Source organism: Borostomias antarcticus (assembly GCF_949987555.1).
Source record: "Borostomias antarcticus genome assembly, chromosome: 17".
NCBI lineage: Eukaryota > Metazoa > Chordata > Actinopteri > Stomiiformes > Stomiidae > Borostomias > Borostomias antarcticus.
Window position 1 is genome coordinate 1,695,807 of NC_140250.1, and position 20,000 is coordinate 1,715,806.

Genomic DNA, 20,000 nt, shown 5'->3' on the forward strand with positions numbered 1-20,000 from the left:
GTACTAACGACAGCGGCCAGAGCCCAAGTAACAAATTAGCATTTATATCACCCTATCAAAGGCCGAGTTGCTCAATCACAGCCTGGCATCTTTACTGCCCGGCGGGAAAACAGAAGGTCATTTGCATGTTCATTGCCTATTCAAAGGGCACAAGCTGAGGCGTTGCTATGGCCAAGGGGAGTGATAAGAGACGGAACAGGTCATCTTGAAACTTATCGGCTGCTCCAAGATCAGATTTGAGGAGCCCTTGGGTTCCTTCTTGAGGAATGTCCTAGCCCCAGGCCAAAAGGTCTTAATTCCCCATCGTGGTTATTAATGGTGTGTGTGTGTGTGTGTGTGTGTGCGTGTGTGTGTGTGTGTGTGTGTGTGTGTGTGTGTGTGTGTGTGTGTGTGTGACGAGGAGTCATCTTTCCCCTTGTGTTGTGGGCTGTAATCCCCATGCAACAAGCTTTTAACCAGACCCAATGACCCCAGCTCATGGCATTTGAAGGTCCAGTAGACTGACGTACTACTGGTTCAGATCGCGGACTACGGCGCCCACCTGCCTCCGTACCAAGCGACCGGTTCTGGAACGTTCATTCTGTTCCGGAACGTTCACTCAGTTCCGGAATGTTCACTCTGTTCCGGAACAACAGAGTCAGAGTCGAGCACACTGCGGTGGTGAGGGGGTCAGGGTGACCGGTGTCTTGGCTTGCATCACCATCGCTGTACAATCATCATCATCATCACCATGGTTGTACATTCTCAAAGCTTGGCTTCATTCTCATTAGTGGTTTGGCTTTGCTGTCGGGATTCCATGCATTTCTGCAGGGGTGTGATGCACCGTGACAGGTATGGACGCTTAGGTCTGGGACTTTCACAAAAAATGTCTGTTTAAGTCCCTAATTCAGAACAGAACAGATGGTGGTCTGCAGTGGGTTGGACTCTAGGCCTGTTTTCAACGTATGCCTGAGGACATAACAGGCAACAGTAGTAACTCAGTCCCACACAGTGGAGCTTTGAGAAGTTCTGTGTTGAGGGGCTGTAGTCAAACTAAAACACAGCCGCATTATATAGGTCTAGGCTGCTGCATGCCAAAGATAGGCTACAGAAGGGGTTCCCAACCTTTCTGCCCCAGAGCCCCCCTAACTTACACCTGAGGGGAGCCCCCCTAACTTACACCTGAGGGACCCCCCCCCCCCCCCAAAAAAAAAAATCTCTGTGAACTTCCAGTCTGTGTTCATATGAGAGCAAATTCCATCAGGTGTAGGTTAGGGTACAATGAAGCGCTTCGCCAGTGTAGCAGTAATATTAATGTTGACACGATTCATAGTCTCACATTCATTTGTTGAATTTATATGGTATTGTAGTGACGTAAATACAAGGCTTTTTGGCCCTTCATCAGATATAATCATGCATTTTGTTGAATTTGCTGTGTGACATGTCAATAACGTGATTCATTAAAATATTTTTCTAGCTAATATTAAGACCTCAAACTGTCTGAGGCCTGGCGCCCCCCTGGGAAACATGGTCTACAGGACCTGGGCTCAGGTAACAAAGGTCATGTTTCATTCTTAGAAGTCCAAGATGAACTCATTCCGCAATGCATGCTCGGATGAGGCATGCGGTTAACATCTCACTATTCACGTATTCAGCATTAATTCACTCAGTCACATACACACTTGCTGCATTGGGCAAACGCACGCCTTGCTCACCTTGAATACTTCTGAGAAGAACCCAGATCCAATCTTCTCACAGACGAAGTCGTCAATGCGGGCCAGGCTGGACACGGCGCTGCGCAGGGCCCGGTAGGACGACGGCCTGGCCCGGTTCGGTCCGTGCACGCTGTGAATAGGCGGCTCCACCGCCTCCTGGTCCGGCTGGACCCGCTCCACCGCCTCCTGGTCCGGCTGGACCCGCTCTCCCGCCTCCTGGTCCGGCTGGACCCGCTCCATCACGGGGATCCCGGGAGGGTGGACGTGTGCGCAGTTCAGAATCCAACACGACTGTTTACATTACGCACGTCCGGAGCGCGGAGTGTAGAGAAGCGAACGGGCTCCCCGCTGGATCGCTGCCTGGTTTCAGAGCAGGACCGACCGGGCTACTTCCTCAGAAGCGCAAACGCGGTAGCTTTCGTAATAACTGCTGCGCGTTGCTTCAAGTTCATGACTTAAAACCCCTCGCCGTCTACTTGCCGCATCTCCCGGCGACTGTGCGTGGCTCATGTGATGATTCCGCCATGCTGTAGAGAGATGAACGGGGGTTTGCTAGTGTTCATCCAGTCCCCCGCGGGTAAGTGCGCAGGCTGCTCGCTCTGGGCCGCCGTAGCTCTTCTCATGCGGTGGAAACGGCAGAAGCAAAAGATGCTTCTCTCCGCCGCTTCGGACCTGGGTTTCCCTGCGGATCCGCTGTGACTCCGCGCTGTGACTCTGACACGATCAGCCCGGTCTGACTAAGAATAGACTAACTGCGGCGGGGGGGGAGGACAAAAAAAATTAAGATATTTAACTGTGTCTAGCTTGCTATAATATGGGCCGTGGACCCAGCGACACACGCACACTATTCAAATTCATCGTTTGACTGCTCACTCAATTGAAAGGATCGAGGATAGGTTGAGAAGGTAGGCGGCTGGGGACGAGCCGGTGTGGGCTGGCTAAGCGACACGGAGACCGGTCACCCCGTGGAGGTGGAACCGTGGATAGTGACAGGCGGTCCGACACATGTGCAGCTTGACTGCGGCCGGGGTCATTGTCATTAATTATAAATGTCAAACTAGCCCAGTTCTTAGACCTGTCTGTCACTCAACTCTTCCAACTATCTCTTGGTTTTTTTTAGGGGCAGCCTATTGATAATTTAAAAAAAGAAGAAAAAAAAAGAAGAGTTGCTCCAGCCAATGAGAGTGGATGAATGCGACTTACCTGTCGTTTTTATTCGTCTGTAATGTTCCACACACAGCCTGCTACTGTCTCGAGCCCTGGCCCGAGTCTCGTGTCGGGTTACCGAGGATTTAATTGACTAATTAATCAGGCTTGTCTACGTCCTCCCGTCTTTGCACGGTTGTTGCGGTTTCGTTTTACCTCCCCGTTTGTCTCGCCCTCCTCTACAAAAGAGAAAAAAGCAGTGCGACTTTTTTTTCTTTTCTTTTAGAGAGGCTGGCTATTGGAGGGGAAGAGACTGGTACACACGTGACCGTTGCCTTAACTTCACCTTTGCTTGTCCCCACAACCGTAAACATGATGTAGGCCTATAGTATTCTCTCATTCGTGGGCACTTATTTTACTTTTGGTTCAAATATCGCTAGGTTAAATTGCTGATTTTGTGACTTAGCATAGGCTATAATAACATTCAGTCTGTCACTATGTTGTGAAAGGAATGGAAGTTATATGGTTTTAAATAGATTTAAATACTGCTCAACTTCACGAGAGAGAAAAAAGTGCTATAGAATAATTTTACAATTTTGAGATGACGTTCCAGCCAGGCAGGCTATATTATGCGTGGCCACCACACATCGAAATACTCAAGATTATGACACATTGTGACCACATTTCTGCCACTAACGCTCTGGGCCATCCATGCACGCGCACACACACACACACACACGCGCACACACACTGCCCATGTCCCCATGCAGCCCACGTCTGATCAATACATTATTAATCAATCTGTTTATCGGCTCCTTTATCCGAACATACAGGAAAACCAGAAACACAACACCGGGAGTCACACCACTGCCACGCATAATGACAAATCGCATTTATTATTTATATGATGCTCACGTTATTATTTATCATGCTGAAAGTGTGTGTGTGTGCGTGTGTGTGTGTGTGTGTGTGTGTGTGTGTGTGAGTGAGAGAGAGAGTCTGTTTTGACGACATCAGACCCAGAATAGCCTAGTGTGATGTGAGGAGTGACCTTTCCCGAACCCAATAGGTCTGGCAGGGCCCAACCAATGAACAAGAAAAACACGCATTTGTTGTTGGCTATTGGCCACGATAATCCTTTTCAGATCGATTCTTCTCTAAAATATACATTTTTTTGTCCCTGTGGACAATATACCCTCACAAATGTAATTCACAGAGAAATGTATTCAGATAAAGATACTATAGGTCTAACTGCTGGGCGAATGGTAAAAGGCCCTCAAATTGGTTTTGGAGTGCACCAGCTGTTCCCGCGCCAGAGGGGTGGGGACGCTACATGCTCCAATATGACCCCCCCCCCCCCATCTCTCCACCCTGGACGCCTGCTGCTGAACCCCCCCCCCCCCTAGACGCTATCCTCCCTGGGGGGGAGGAGGCGCACTCTGGATGGTCACCGGGGGACACGCTGAAAGGTCCAAAGTAAATGAAAAAGATGTGCGCTCGGACCCCCGGGACTCTAAAGCGATTTAGACTCCATTTAGAAATGGCTGAAACGCAGGAACGCTTTTGTGTGTGATCTGATTAGAGAATTGAAATGTTATGACTTGAGACTTTGAGTCCTATCTAACTGAATTCTAGACATAGCTGAGAGTGTGTAAAAGCTGAGTTGGACACTGCTGACTCATAATGGACGCGGAATACCTTCAATGGGGGTGTATTTACAAATGTGTGTTTACGCCTAATGTCTGTTTAATATGAAGGCAGATTCGAGATAATGAGCTATAGGCTGACGTCCTGATAGGGAGAGACAAGAAGAGAGATCAATAAGGAGAGAGGGCCCTTCAATGCTTCCTCTATTGTGTGTGTGACCCATATAATATTACCCTGAGGACCTTTGTCAACAAAGACATACACATATGCCTATACAACTCATAAAACATGTGAATATAGATGGTAGGCTCCAAAAATGTTGGGCCATTGTGAGAGAATATAAACTTTAAACCCTGTTGTATGTGGCAAGTTTGTAGAAAGAAACTGGTCCCTGTACACACAGAACGATCTCCCTATAAACACAAGCCATATCTCTGGTTTTAAGACAGGTAAACCACCTCTCACAAGTCTTGTCTATACATGTCCCACGTCCATACACGCCACACACGACTGGGGGAGGGGGGGGGTTCCCCTTACAAGTGAAAAGAAGAAGTAGCCTAGCCTACTCTGGATAGTACTGCCTCTCATGTTCCAAGGTTATTTCAAACTGGCTAGAGACGATTCAGCCTGCTTTGGATTCTCTGTTGTGTTATTATATAATATATATTATAGCTATTGATGCCCATGTTGGCTGTATTAGTGCTAGGCTATTTCTCAACCATAGGCATTACTTTTATATGGCGTTATATGGCTTGGTACAGCACTGAGCTGCTCAAATGCAATAAATAAACGCATTTTAAGCTAATTAAGACTAGGAAAAGTGGGCTACACATTCAATGAATACATGTCGGTGCCAATGCCCTTTAAAAAAAAAATAGGCGTGGACATACTGACGATCCTGCCATGAAATACAGGGTGTAAGAGCAGCTAATTACAGGGAATATGCACGGTATGGATTCCTAACCCACTGACCTGCATTGCAGAGGTAGAACGTGCCCCGTTTCTGCCATTGCGCACCGGAGTTTTGTGCACAGCAAAGCTGCCATCTAGTGGTGGACTTAAGCAATTGCCTCATCTGAAATGTGCGTGGGCAAGTGGGCGTGTCGTGTGCGCAAGTGAAATTGGTCGATGAGTTGCATTTGTTTGACAGTGGGCTGCTGCAGCCAGTAAAACACCAACCTTTAACTCGTAAGCAAAAACAAATGTGCACTCCCAGCGCGGCCTCGTAGGTTTTGTACATTTGCATACGGATGAGCAGAAGGCGTTGGCCCAGAGTGGACACGAACCTGAGTTAAGGTCAGCTGAGAAAGGATTTCCACACACACTTAACGTTATACATCAACCAACGGTTGAACTAAACTAGGGTGGGGTTAGCAGCGAGATCACCGTGGGGGACGACACTGTTGCGCTGTAGACTGGAACGAACAGAACGGGGACCGTTTACCGGGATTATTTCCTTGATCTAGACACCGGACTGGACATGGCGTTGACCGGCCTCGAACGGCTCCAGGCATGGCTGCTCCGAGCGTGCATGGCGGTGCTTTATGCGCTCTTCTGGTTCCTCTCTCCCCGGAGAGCTGCTCCCAGGAAACTCCCACCGGTCAACAATCCCCTGCTGACTTTGTCTGCGCTGCAGCTCGCCCAGAAGATTCGTCGGGGAGAGGTCAGTAACAACATAGGTTGAGGGCGGCAGTTCTATGCATAAGATTCAGGCCACTTCCACCAGGTCATAGCCTACTGTTTCAATATTTGTATGAAGATGTTCAATTTCATACAATTTTCGATTTATAAAATAACTGGAGCACTATCAATATGTTGATGCATATTTTGATAAATTATTTAAAAACTACCCTTTGCAACCTTAAGCTAGCCCCTCTGCCCCAGGGAATTCCAAAATATACAATTTCCTACCATTTCTTGATGTTTAATTCTGTATGGATAGTTCATTGACGGCAGGGTTTTTGAGTGCTACAGTATATAGACCATTCAAAGTTGTGATTCTCTTAATTTGCTCCATGTCAGCCTTTCAGAAAAGACGGTCTCACATGATCCTCTGATTGTGCCTGGTTTATGTAACCGTTCTCACTGCCTCACCTCGCCTGCCCTCCCAACACGTTCTTCTGCGCCGTCTCATTCTACGTTTGCAATGCAATGCTCTTGCACATTGTAAATGGAACATAAAGCAATATAAAAAATGCACATTACCAGCTAAACGATCTTAGCCGGTAAACGTAGGCTTAACGCTCGCATTCCTATATATTTAGACATTTTGTAAAGGAATCTAGCGTTCCTTTCTAATATACAAGTTATTTTGCAAGATGATGCGCCTGGAACAAAAACAAGATCTAAAATAATCTTACTCCCACATTGCGAGCGTTAGAGTGAATCTGCTTGTCTAATGGCCCACCTCATGTCCCACCCGGACGCAAAGAAACCAGGTTATGCCTGTTCCTGTCCCTGAGTGTACTGGGGGGCATTAATACTGTAGATAAGAAGGGTCCCCAGGGACAGGTGATGGGTCGCCTCCTCTCAAAAGAGCATTCCGTCCTACTGCTGATCTCCAGATTAACGCTGTTAATTATTCAGTTGCTCGCACACACACACACACACACACACACACACACACACACACACACACACACACACACACACACACACACACACACACAGATAACCCTGTTTGGCCTTTGTGCAGGTCAAGAGCGTGGAGGCAGTGCAGGCCTACATAGACAGGATCCAAGAGATTAACCCTCTGCTCAATGCCATGGTGAAGGACAGGTAAAAAAATACGAGCCCTCCCCCTCCTCCTCCTTCCCCCCCTCCTCCTCCTCCTCCTCCTCCTCCTCCTCCTCCTCAGCTCTTCCCACCATCTTCATCATCTCTCTTCATCTAATCTCTAATGTCTTTCCTGCTAACCCTCGGTCTCTCTCTCGCCCCCTGCAGGTTCTCTGCAGCGCTGCAGGAGGCCGCCCAGGTGGACCGGTTGATTGAGGAGGAGACGGGGGAGAAGGGGGTCCTGGAGGACAGGCTACCTCTGCTGGGGGTCCCCCTCAGTGTCAAGGAGGCCTTCGGCCTACAAGGTAGCCGTGCGCTGTACACACCGCGTACCAGGCCCCGCGTACCAGGCCCCGCGTACCAGGCCCCGCGTACCAGGCCCCGCGTACCAGGCCCCGCGTACCAGGCCCTGCGTACCAGGCCCCGTAGCCTCTCTCCTCGTCCCCCCCAGACGAGCCCTCCGTTAGCCGTTTCCAGTCACCCCCCCTCCCCACACACACACACACACACTTTGAATGACTTTATTTGTGTTCACATATATTCAATACAAAATCTTGAACACAAACACTAAAAGATGTGGAAGCATTGGACACTCACTGACATACATGACATCACTGAGCAGACAGCCTATGGATACAGGAAGCAGCGTCTCCTCCATATCTGACCACTTCCAATTATCACAGACAATGAACAGAGTTTTGCCAGTGCCTCAGCTTTCGGCTTGGTCATTCCTGCCATCTGTAGGCCCCTCATGACTAGTCTGTGGACATTTCCCAGGCTACCAAATATAAACACCAGCAGTTTACAATTATACCCAAGCTGCGTGATCGCATCCTTGAGCGGTTGATGTTTTAACACCATGGTAAGGAAATACTCTTCCAGACTATGGTCAAACGTACAGCCTACTTCCAAAATGGTGACTTCTCTACTGCCCCCCCCCCCCCTCCCCCTCTCTCTCGCCCTCCCTCCCCAGGCATGCCCCAGTCCACCGGTCTGGTGTCGAGGCGGGGCGTGCTGTCGGCGGTGGACGCGCCCCCCGTGGCTTATCTGAAGAGTGCGGGCGCCATCCCCCTGGGCGTGACCAACTCCAGCGAGCTGTGCATGTGGTCCGAGTCCCACAACCACGTCTACGGCATCACCAACAACCCCTACGACCTGGACAGGATCCCCGGGGGCAGCTCAGGTCGGCCATTAAGGGGCGTTCACTTGTTATAACCGGTTGCATTGTGATAATAACATTGTACCAACACTGGGGGGCGAATTCACTAAAGCAAATTGCGCCCGCTAATTGCACCATAATATTGCGCGTCAGTTGCGCCCGCTATGTGCTCCGTTTTAAAAACCTATTCACTAAAGACATTGCGCTAATAATATCCCAGCGCAAACACGCCCATTCGGTGTTTGCGGCTGAGTGCAATTTGCTGCTGATATAGGAAATGACTATAAATACTGCGCATACAGCGCATACAACTCGTATGCATATCATTGGACGATGGCAGACAGAAAAAGAAAGATACGATTTTCAGACAGCGAACTTGAAGGCCTCACGGACGAGGTTCAAAAACATGTCTCACAGCTTTCGGCAAAAAAATATCACGACTGCAGCAAAAAATCATATTTGGGGTTTAATTTCCCAATCAGTCAGTGCCATTTGTGTGTGTAAACGCGGAAGACTGCAAACGGAGATGGAATGATTTAAAAAGACGAACAAAGGAAAAATTGTCATTTTATGTTATGCAAGTTGCAGCACGATGATCTGGCATACTTTTGGGGGAGTGTAGGCCTATAACATTGCCCCACCGGTACGATCTAGGCATCTAAACGGCTTTTCAGGATTCCAAATGTGCACTCAATCACACCGCGCGTCCTGATGTGAGCCCAGTTGTACGCCGCCTCTCCAACGTTGGAAGGATTACGCACGGGAGTCATCATCCATGGCTGAAGATGATACCTGCCGTCACCTATGATACAAAAGCAAAATATTTTCAAGACCATTCTAATAAAACAAATATTGTGTAGGCTATGTTTTTATTTATTTATTTATTCCTATATCGGCCCCCAGCCGTTCAATGAACAGCTATAGGGAATGCGCAGTTTCGCGTATAGACTATTATACGCACAGTTTCGTGCTATGTAAGGCAAGGCAAGGCAAGGCAAGTTTATTTATATAGCACATTTCAGCCACAGGGCAATTCAAGGTGCTTTACATGAGACATTAAAAGCATTAAAACAAAAAGCAAGACATTATAGACATTTAAAACAAAAGGCAGGACACATTAAAAGCATTAAAACAAAAAGCAAGTCATTATAGACATTTAAACAAAAAGCAGGACAAATAGAATACAGGAATAAAAGTTACAGTGCAGTATACTGATAAACATAGCTCCTCTTAGAAAGCAGTGGCAAAAAGAAAAGTCTTCAGGCTTGTTTTAAAAGAACCAAGAGTTGCAGCAGACCTGCAGTTTTCTGGAAGTTTGTTCCAGATATGTGGAGCATAAAAACTGAATGCTGCTTCTCCATGTTTTGTTTTAACTCTGGGGACAGAAAGCAGACCTGTGCCAGACGACCTGAGGGGTCTGGATGGTTCATAGCATATGAGCAGATCAGAAATATATTTTGGCCCTAGACCATTCAGTGCTTTATAAACCAACAGCAGTATTTTAAAGTCAATTCTTTGACAGACAGGAAGCCAGTGTAAAGACCTTAGTACTGGTGTGATATGCTCCACTTTCTTAGTCTTAGTGAGGACTCGAGCAGCAGCGTTCTGAATCAGCTGCAGCTGTCTGATCGATTTTTTAGAGAGACCTGTATACATGCCGTTACAGTAGTCGAGTCTACTGAAGATAAACGCATGGACAAGTTTTTCCAAATCCTTCTGGGACATAAATCCTTTGATCCTTGATATATTCTTCAGGTGATAGTAGGCTGACTTTGTAATTGACTTAATGTGGCTGTTGAAATTCAGGTCTGAGTCCATGACTACACCAAGATTTCTGGCTTCGTTTGTGGTTTTTAGCATTACTGATTGAAGTTGAGCACTGACTTTTAATCGTTCTTCTTTGGCTCCAAAGACAATTACTTCAGTTTTATTTTTGTTTAGTTGGAGAAAGTTCTGGCACATCCAATCATTGATTTGTTGAATGCACTTACTCAGCGCTTGTATGGGATTATAGTCTCCTGGTGATATAGTGATATAAATTTGTGTGTCATCTGCATAGCTATGGTAACATATTTTGTTGTTTTCCATAATTTGAGTTAGTGGGAGCATGTAAATGTTGAACAGAAGAGGCCCCAGGATGGAGCCTTGGGGAACTCCACAGGTCATTTTTGTCAGCTCAGATTTGTAATTGCCTATAGACACAAAATAATCCCTGTCCTTTAAGTAGGATTCAAACCAATCTAACACTGTACCAGAAATTCCCAACCAATTTTCCAGTCGGCCTAGTAGTATGTTGTGGTCTACCGTGTCGAACGCAGCGCTGAGATCCAGTAATACTAAGACTGAGATTTTGCCATTATCTGTGTTTAAATGGATGTCATTAAATACCTTAATTAGAGCAGTCTCTGTGCTGTGATGTGGTCGAAATCCTGACTGGAAGACATCAAAGCCATTACTTAGTGCCAGGAAGTTATTCAGTTGTTGGAAAACAACCTTTTCAATTATTTTGCTTAGAAATGGGAGGTTTGATATGGGCCTATAATTGTTCATTTGTGAGCTGTCTAGATTATTCTTTTTTAAGAGTGGCTTGATGACTGCAGTTTTCAGGGTATGTGGGAACACACCTGAAAGAAGAGATGTGTTTACAATTTGTAGTAAATCAGAGGCCATGCAGTTGGATACAGTTTTGAAGAAGTCTGTAGGTAGAACATCAAGGCAACAGGTGGAGGATTTCAGACATTGTATAGTGTCCCCCAGGGTTTTATGGTTGATCGGATTAAATTGTGTCATGGTACAATTATTGATTTTAAGCGGACACTGTGACACATGTCCTGTACCTGGAATGGAGGCACTGACTGCTTGTCTAATTTTCTGAATTTTGTCAGTGAAGAATGAGGCAAATTCATTGCAGGCCCTGGTGGATAGAAGTTCAGAGGCTACTGACACAGGAGGGTTTGTCAGCCTATCAACAGTGGCAAACAAAGCACGCGCATTGTTATGGTTTTTGGTGATGATGTCAGAAAAGAAGGTCTGCCGTGCATTTCTCAGCTCCATATTGTAAATGCGAAGTCTCTCTTTATAGATGTCATAATGAACATGGAGATTGGTTTTTCGCCATCTGCGTTCAGATTTTCGACACTCTCTCTTTTCTGTTCTGACCAGCATGGCGTTTCTCCATGGAGATCTTCTCTTACCAGAGACCACCTTCACCTTAGTGGGCGCAACGGCGTCAATAATGTTTGTAATTTTAACATTGAAATTATCTACAAGCTCGTTGACTGAGGCCATAGAGAGGGCAGGTGTGGACGAGAAAGCCTGAGTAAATATCTCACTGGTGTTTTCAGTGATGTGCCGTTTTGAGATAACCTCTGATTGAGAATTTGTGTGCATGGAGATAGTACTCTCAAAGAAAACACAGGAATGATCAGAGAGCGCAACATCAGATACCTGAACCTTAGAAATATTCAGACCTTTGGTGATGATTAAGTCCAGAGTGTGCCCCTTGTTGTGTGTGGGCTCCGTCACATGCTGAGTCAGTCCATAGTTATCAAGGACACAACCTAGCTCTTTAGTCCCTCTGCCCTGAGGGTTGTCAACATGGATGTTAAAATCACCAACAATAACCACACAGTCAAAGTCAATGCAGACAGTAGACAACAGTTCAGCAAAGTCATCAAAGAAGTTTGGACAGTATTTGGGTGGCCTGTAGATGTTTAGAAATAACGCTCGGGAAGAGGAATTCAACTGAAGAGCCACATATTCAAAGGAACCAAAATTTCCATAACACATCTGCTTACATTGGAGGGAGTCATTAAACAAGATGGCTACTCCACCTCCTTTCTTATGCACTCTAGCCTCGCTCATAAAGCTGAAGTTGGGAGGAGTTGACTCAATAAGAACAGCTGCACTGTTACCTTGGTCTAGCCAAGTTTCAGTTAAAAACATAAGATCAAGATTGTGGTTGGTGATAAAATCATTGATTAAAAATGTCTTTCCTGTTAAAGATCTGACATTTAATAAAGCTAAGTTTAGTGTGCTGAGGGTATTATCTGCACATTTCTCTGTGATAGTTTGTGGCTGACGAGGAATGGATACTAAATTTGATACATTTGTAGAGCCGGTTGAGTGTTTCCTGTTACTTAGCAGATTCACCATTGTTTTTCTATTACCTATCAAGACAGGAATTGAGGAAGATACCATCACGTTGGGTCCTGGCTTGTCCTGGAAGGGGTCATGAGTGCCATTAGCCTTGTAGCCTGGACCCAGTACATATCAGTTAGAGCTTGCTGTATTTTGTAAGAGAAAATTGAAGTGTTGCAGGGGGTAAGGGCGGTCGGGAGCGCGTAATACAGCGCGTGAAGGTACTTGCTGGTGGGTGCCGGTGAGAGGAAGCAAGTGAGAGACTCCCCCTCTTGGGGGGGTGGATCCTCGCTGGTGAGTGCTAGTGGGAGGGGGGGAGTGAGAGACTCCCCCTCTTGGGGGGGTGGGGGGGGTGGATCCTCACTGGTGAGTGCTAGTGGGAGGGGGGGAGTGAGAGACTCCCGCTCTTGGGGGGGTGGATCCTCGCTGGTGAGTGCTAGTGGGAGGGGGGGAGTGAGAGACTTCCCCTCTTGCAGTAGCTCATCAATTTGGCTGAGCTTCAGTGTGGCAGCTTTGATGAGGCCCTTGATTGGTGAGCGTGGTGGAAGAGGGGAGGGGCATCGTTGGGTTGTTGTCGATGTGGTGTGGTGTGAAGATTCTTCTTCCTGGCGCGGGTGTCTCCCATAATCAGAGCTTTGTTGAAGCTCTTCAAGGTTTCTGCCATGTTGTGATATGTCTTCCTTCTGTTTTGGTATTTCTTGTCTCTTGTCCTTGACCATGGCAGAGGGAGCAGATGGATGACGCAGAGAATAGAACAGATTGGAGATAAACAGTTTTACTCCTGACCTGTTAAGGCAGATGCCATTTCTCTGAAAAAGATGGTATCGTTCCCAAAAAAATGGAAAATTGTCAATGTAGCGCACTGAGTGAGTGGTACAGGCAGTTGAGAGCCATGTGTTCAGTGCCAACAGTCTGCTGAATCTCTCAACCCCTCTTCTGACTGGTGGTAGAGGGCCGCTGATAAACACCTCCGCTTTCAGAGAGCTGACTGTGTTCAGCAGATCAATAAAGTCTCGTTTAAGAACTTCCGACTGCTGTTGCGCAACGTCATTTGTCCCTACGTGCACAATGATGTTTTCCACAGTTGGATGTGTAACCCCGATATGTAAGATTTTTTTTGTCATGTCAGCAACCGTATCCTTGGGAAAGCAGAGTATTTTGGTGCTTTCACTGCACATGCTTCTCACATCTTTTACAGTAAAGTCACCCACAATCAGAGTTTGAGGCCCAGTCGGTAGCCTTTTACTTTCTGGTTTACTCTCAGTCCTTACCCTGCTGTGTGAAGAAGAGATGTGATCCAGGTCATCAGACAGTGGGGCAAATTTGTTCTCCAGTTGTATGGTTGATTGTCGGCGAGATCTGTTTCTGGTTCTCCCTTTTGCGGTTGTCCACGGCGGTGTCCTTCTAGGGACAGGGGTTGAAGAGGCACTCTGCCTGGATGATAATGCAGGCCAGTCAGTCTCATAGTTCTCCAGGGACAGGTCTCTGCCTTGTTCTCCTTTTTCCCTGGGAGGTGAATTTCTCTTAGGCTTTGCACCAAGAGAGTTCCAGGGAGGGTTTGTAGGTTTAGTGCCCAGTACACGGCTCTCCTGTTTCTTGGTAGTCTCCTTGGTGCCAATTAGCGGTGTGTTAGCATGCTCTTGTCTGGTACTGTTTTGAGTCCATGGTAAGGTGGTGTCGTTCCCAGTTAGTCTATTGACATCCACACTCATCTCTAACCGGTTCATTTTTGTTTCCAGCACTGTAATCTTCTGCAGAAGTTTGTGGAAGTCATCTGCAGTGAGAGGGGGCATCTTGCTGCCGTGCTCACGTTATCGTGAGGAGATGATAAAGACGTTGAAATATGGCAGCTAAATCTTCAAAAAAAAAAAAGTAAAATAAATATATATTAGAGTCTTTAAAGTATCCAGGAGCCACTGCTCACAGTTTCTTATGGAAGAAAAGCAACAATATCAGCTGAAAAATGCAGAAAATGCAAACAAAGGCGAGAGCAAGCAGCAGAAGCGTCTGCACTGTCTGAAAGCAGGAAGTTAGAGTAGGCTATTATATTCATTGGGGGAGCTTGGACTCGCTGGGGACGGGTGGAGAGACGCAGAGTCAACTGAGCCTCCCCAGACGCGACTTCATCCTCCAGTTGGCTGAAGAGCTGCGCGCTCTGGTGTCCAAACAGTTACCGCTGTGGTTCAAGTGTTAAATCAAAAAGTGACCTTCTTCCCTAAATATTCTCTCACGAACAACATGCCTGGCATTGCGATGCCTTCGCCTCGCAACAATCACTGCTGCCATGATCAGCGGACAGGCTGGCCGCGACACACCCCTTGCGCTTAAATACCACCACGTTTCTGAAAACGGTATTAATTTCACTTTAACTGCGTGAGGCAATTTGCGCCGATGTTTGTGAATTGGGCGGGTTTTGCAATAATGTTCATTTGCATAGAAAGGGGAACATTCTCCGCCCATATTACCTAATTTAAATATGAGCTAATAACACCGGCGCAGAGAAACGCAATGACGAACGCAACGCAGTTAACACCGTATTTCACCCTTTGCGAGGGCTTTGTGAATAGCAAACATAATTTTTGACTTATTTGCACAGGCTTTGCGTCAGGAAAAGCTGCGCAATCCTTTAGTGAATTCGCCCCCGGGAGTTTTTATTTTTTTATTTTTTTATGTAACATGCCAGGTCTGCGTCATGGTCTTCAAATGGTCTATTAAATCTACCAATATAAATATATAATATATCTGTAAATATACAGTATTATTAACATTTTAATATCATAGTTATATGTAGTAGTATGTCTCCTTTACAATTTGCACTTCTTTATTATTATTATTACTATTATTATTATTATTATTATTACACTTTTTTTCTTAGTACTTTTCTCTCTCTGCTGCTGTAACACAAGAATTTCATCCCTCAGGGATTGAAGTGTTATCTTGTCTTGTCTTGATGTTGTAACTATGTTATGGAGAAACAGTTCTTTTTTACGAGACTTTGTAGCTTTGAAGAGGATAAGAGGATTTTATGACAGTAGTAAACAAACCAGACGTGCCTCGTCATAACCACTTTAGATTATCGATATTCCAGTGACACTACTTCCCCTCATCCTTTTCCTCCTCTCTCTTTCCCTCCCTCATCCCTCGTTCTCTCCTTCCATCATCCCTCGCTCCAGGTGGCGAGGGGAGTATTCTGGGCGGAGCCGGGGCGGTGATAGGGGTGGGGTCAGATATCGGAGGGAGTATCCGATTGCCCTGTTTCTTCAGTGGAGTATTTGGCCATAAAACAACTCCAGGTGAGTGTGTGTGTGTGTGTGTGTGTGTGTGTGTGTGTGTGTGTGTGTGTGTGTGTGTGAGAGAGAGAGAGAGAGAGACACTCCCTGTCTATGTGTGTTTTTTGTCGGTCAGTCCATCTGCTTGCCAGGCATCCCTGCCTGCTGTGTGTGTGTGTGTGTGCGTGCGTGCCTGCGTGTGTGCACGTGCGCCACTCATTATATTATGGTCTGTCTGGCCCCAGGGGTGGTGTGTAATGAGAACCAGTATCCTCCCGCCTCTGGTTGTCAGGACGACTACCTCAGCACCGGACCCATGTGTCGCTACGCTGGAGACCTTCTGCCCATGCTCAGGATCATGGCTGGGCCCAACGCTCACATGTACACATACACACACACACACACACACACACACACACACACACACACACACACAGACCTTCTGCCCATGCTCAGGATCATGGCTGGGCCCAACGCTCACATGTACACACACACACACACACACACACACACACACACACACAGACCTTCTGCCCATGCTCAGGATCATGGCTGGGCCCAACGCTCACATGTACACACACACACACACACACACACACAAATACACAAAATAAAACAACATACAGTATACATTCTTCCGTTTATAGACAAAAATGGGCCCAACGCTCACATGTACACACACACACACACACACACACACACAAATACGCAATTAAAACATACAGTATACATTGTTCCGTATATAGAGGACAAATGCTAAAGGTCTACTTCCTTCTGACTGTGGTGTAACATGATGTGTGCGTGTGTGCGTGTGTGTGTGTGTGTGTGTCTGTGTGTGTGTGTGTCCAGGCTGTCTCTATCTGAGAAGGTGGACCTGAGGAAGGTGAGGTTCTTCACCGTCCCTCATGATGGAGGAAACTCTCCTCTGATCTCTCCTGTCGACAAACAGCTCATCCTGGCACAGCGGAGGGTGAGTGTGACACACACACACACACACACACACACACACACACACACACACACACACACACACACACGCATGCGTGCACCCCTCCAACTTTTGGGGACATTGCATTGACTTAGATTCATTGCATATTACCCTAACCTTGCCCTAACCCCACCCCTCCAATCCAAAACATTATTAGGGATGCCAATTTTGTCCCCCAATTTGACTCGCCGTCCCCAATCAATTGGTTTCATGTCCAACATTTGTCCCCAAAGGTGGCCTAAGTCTGGCACACACACACACGCATGTGTGTGTGTTCTGTGTCGCCCATTGCATGTCTCTTGTGTGTCAGTGTACGATAAGAATAAAGGACTTTGACTTGACACACACACTCTGTCTTTTTTTCTTTTTCTTCTTAACACTTCCTAATAAACGTTTCCCCAGGTGGTGGAGCGCCTGGAGGCTGACCTGGGGGTCAAAGTTCAGGAGGCGGGCTTCGCTGGGCTCAAGTACTCCTTCCAGATCTGGGACACCTTCATGGGCCTGCCTGACAAGGAGGGCAAGGTGGGTCGAAAGAGCAGCCGTTCTCAACCACAGCGCCATCCAGTGGGCCGCGGAGGCAGTGGTAGCCTGCTGCCAAATTATTAGAAAAATAATAATAAAAATAATAAAATAAAGTTTGGTAATCTACAAAGCTAGTTATTTTTATATCTAAATGTACTCAAGAATTCACATATAAATAAAAAACAAGTCAAAATGCATAATTTCAATGAGCAGTCACGTTTGAATATCACCACACCAATCACATCCGTTGGTGTTGAGACAAATGTGTTCGGCTAACGTAGCTAGCGAACGTTCCCTCGGATGCAAACTTCAGTCATGTTATGTTTTTTTTCCTCATATATTTGGGAAGGTGGTCCCTGGAAATGTTTTAACAATCAAAAGTGGGCCTTAAGTTACAAAAGGTTGAGAACCCCTGGCCTAGAAGATAGAAGAGGCATGTCACACACATGCACCTCTGTGAGACATGCAGCTGGTTACTGTGTGTGTGTGTGTGTGTGTGTGTGTGTGTGTGTGTGTGTGTGTGTGTGTGTGTGTGTGTGTGTGTGTGTGTGTGTGTGTGTGTGTGTGTGTGTGTGTGTGTGTGTGTGTGTGTGTGTGTGTGTGTGTCCGTCCGTCCGTCCGTCCTCAGCCTCCCCAACCCTTTGCCGAGCTGATGGGGGAGCCAGGGAAGCCAGTGTGGCCGGTGTGGGAGCTGGTGAAGTGGATGATGGGAAGGTCGACTCACACCATGCCCGCCATCGGTAACCGCGCCCGACCTGGACACAAGCGGCGTAGCGCATTACACGAAAAAACGATAACTAAAACCGTATTGTGTGTTTACAAAACTAACTAAAATAAACTTAAATTATAGAGAAAATAGTTTTAATCTTTTTCATTTCATACATAAGCCTAAACTAAACTAGCAAACCTGCTTTAAAAACTAATTAAAACTAAACTGAAACAAAAAATTAAAACGATATAAAAATAAAAACTAATGAAAAAAGCTAAACTATTATAACCTTGGTGTGTGTGTTTCTCCAGGCCTGGCCCTGGTGGAGATGACCCACCCCTCCCAGCCCTCCCAGTTCATCCTCCAGCAGAAGGAGGCGCTGCAGAGGGAGATGGAGGAGCTACTGGGAACCGACGGGGTGCTGCTGTACCCCACCCACCCCCACCTGGCCCCCAAACACAACCACCCGCTCTTCACCCCCTTCGACTTCGCCTATACCGGTGAGAAAGCGGTCGCCGGGGAAGCTAGCTAACACTGGCTAGCTAGCTAACGCTAGTGCTAGCTACGGCTAACGCTGTAGCCGATAGTCTGGATAAGTAATAGTAATATCTCAATAGCCTATGAAGAAGTTAGTTTAGTTGTACGCCTGTGTTGAGGACTCTGGTGTTTGTGTGTGACACGGGTATCTGCCTGTCCGTTTACCTTCCTGCCTGCCTCCTTCCACCCCTCTTTCTCTTCTACCCCCTCCTCTCTTCCTCCTCTCACTCTTCCCTTCTTCCGCCAGCCATCCTGAACATCCTGGGCCTGCCCGTGACCCAGTGTCCCCTGGGGCTGAGCGAGGAGGGGCTCCCCCTGGGGGTGCAGGTGGTGGCCGGGAAGCTCCAGGACCGTCTGCCCCTGGCCCTGGCCCTCTACCTGGAGAAGGCCTTCGGAGGCTGGAGGGACCCCGGAGCCTCCTGATGCCGGGGCCCCACCTGAGGGACTCCTCCCCATGGCATTGCCCCCATGGCATTACCCCCCCCCCCCAATCTGTCCAATCAGTGCAACGGCAACTTTAACGAGCGGTGACATGGAGTAATTTAGGACGGCCGACCCAGACAGTGGGGGTGACTGTGGTTGGTTTGGGTACAAGCAGGAGTGGGAATGACATTGGCCTAAAGGGGACAGGTCGCCAGTCTTTCAAATAGTCCTGCATCCGATTGGGTGAAGGAGGGTAACTTAATTCTATATCTGGAGTTAGGGTCACTTCTATCTTTAGACATGTCGACACGTCCTGAGAACTCACTGCACGCTGGACATGCTGTCCTGTAGGTTTAGTCTTGCTGTCGTGGTCAGTAGAGGAGTAGCAGACATTGGGACCATTTGTACAACAAAATGAATGTGTAACTGGCTGATTTGATATGCTTCTTTTGTACCCGAAAGACTCAAATGATTTAGTGCCGGCCGTCTTGTCCTAACATGCCTTTTTGCACAAATGACTTCAATCAAACAGTAACAAGCTCAAGCTTTATCAGTCAGCGCATTTTGAAATGGAATATTCTGAAATGATAGAGCATGGCTTGCCTCACCTGTGCTTATTACTCTGCCTCAATTAATAAAAATAAATAAATACCTGTGGTGATTGATATTTAATTATAGCCGTCATGGAAAGCTTTGGCTAACTACCACCTTCAAAAACAAACATTGAATTAAGTCTTGAAAGAGAAATCTAAGAAAAGTGCTGTTCAAATCAATTGGTAGAGGAATAGGAGACCAGTGTGTTGGGGCAGGCGTTCCCAATCAGGCGTGCTTCCCCTGGGGGGCCCCAAAGAAATTCAGGGGAGGCGCGGACGGATGGTTAGAAAAAAAAAAGAGGAAAAACACGTTTTTTTTTTTTTTTTAAATGTATATGGTTTTTATGAATGAAAGGTGATTTTAAAGGTAAGAAGATCAAAATAAATAATGGGAGAGA

At 46.9% G+C, this 20,000-nt stretch overlaps 2 protein-coding genes across 2 annotated transcripts in view; one reads left to right on the top strand and one right to left on the bottom strand.

The window, feature by feature from the left end:
• The window catches only part of tesk1b (testis associated actin remodelling kinase 1b), a gene marked incomplete at its 5' end in the record, with an annotated part of 4,016 nt that extends 2,082 nt beyond the window's left edge, over positions 1–1,934 (bottom strand). Inside the window, one exon of the mRNA XM_084451554.1 lies at positions 1,658–1,934. Within this exon, the coding sequence (XP_084307680.1) occupies positions 1,658–1,934 (277 nt within the window). The remainder of the gene's footprint in view (positions 1–1,657) is intronic.
• A 3,727-nt stretch (positions 1,935–5,661) lies between these two features.
• On the top strand, positions 5,662–19,893 carry faah2b (fatty acid amide hydrolase 2b). Its single transcript, XM_084452300.1, has 11 exons — positions 5,662–6,150; positions 7,183–7,265; positions 7,431–7,567; positions 8,236–8,445; positions 15,735–15,854; positions 16,076–16,211; positions 16,680–16,800; positions 17,221–17,340; positions 17,969–18,080; positions 18,361–18,549; positions 18,834–19,893. Exons 1-11 carry the CDS (start codon positions 5,968–5,970, stop codon positions 19,007–19,009), a joined length of 1,587 nt encoding a protein of 528 aa, XP_084308426.1. The 5' UTR covers positions 5,662–5,967; the 3' UTR covers positions 19,010–19,893.
• Positions 19,894–20,000: the final 107 nt, after the last annotated feature.

Excerpts from the sequence above, each read along its gene's own strand:
- faah2b (XM_084452300.1), top strand. The coding sequence starts at position 5,968 with ATGGCGTTGACCGGCCTCGAACGGCTCCAGGCATGGCTGCTCCGAGCG. Across the intron at positions 7,266-7,430 it reads AATGCCATGGTGAAGGACAG|GTTCTCTGCAGCGCTGCAGG; the intron begins GTAAAAAAATAC and ends CGCCCCCTGCAG. Across the intron at positions 15,855-16,075 it reads TGGCCATAAAACAACTCCAG|GGGTGGTGTGTAATGAGAAC; the intron begins GTGAGTGTGTGT and ends GTCTGGCCCCAG.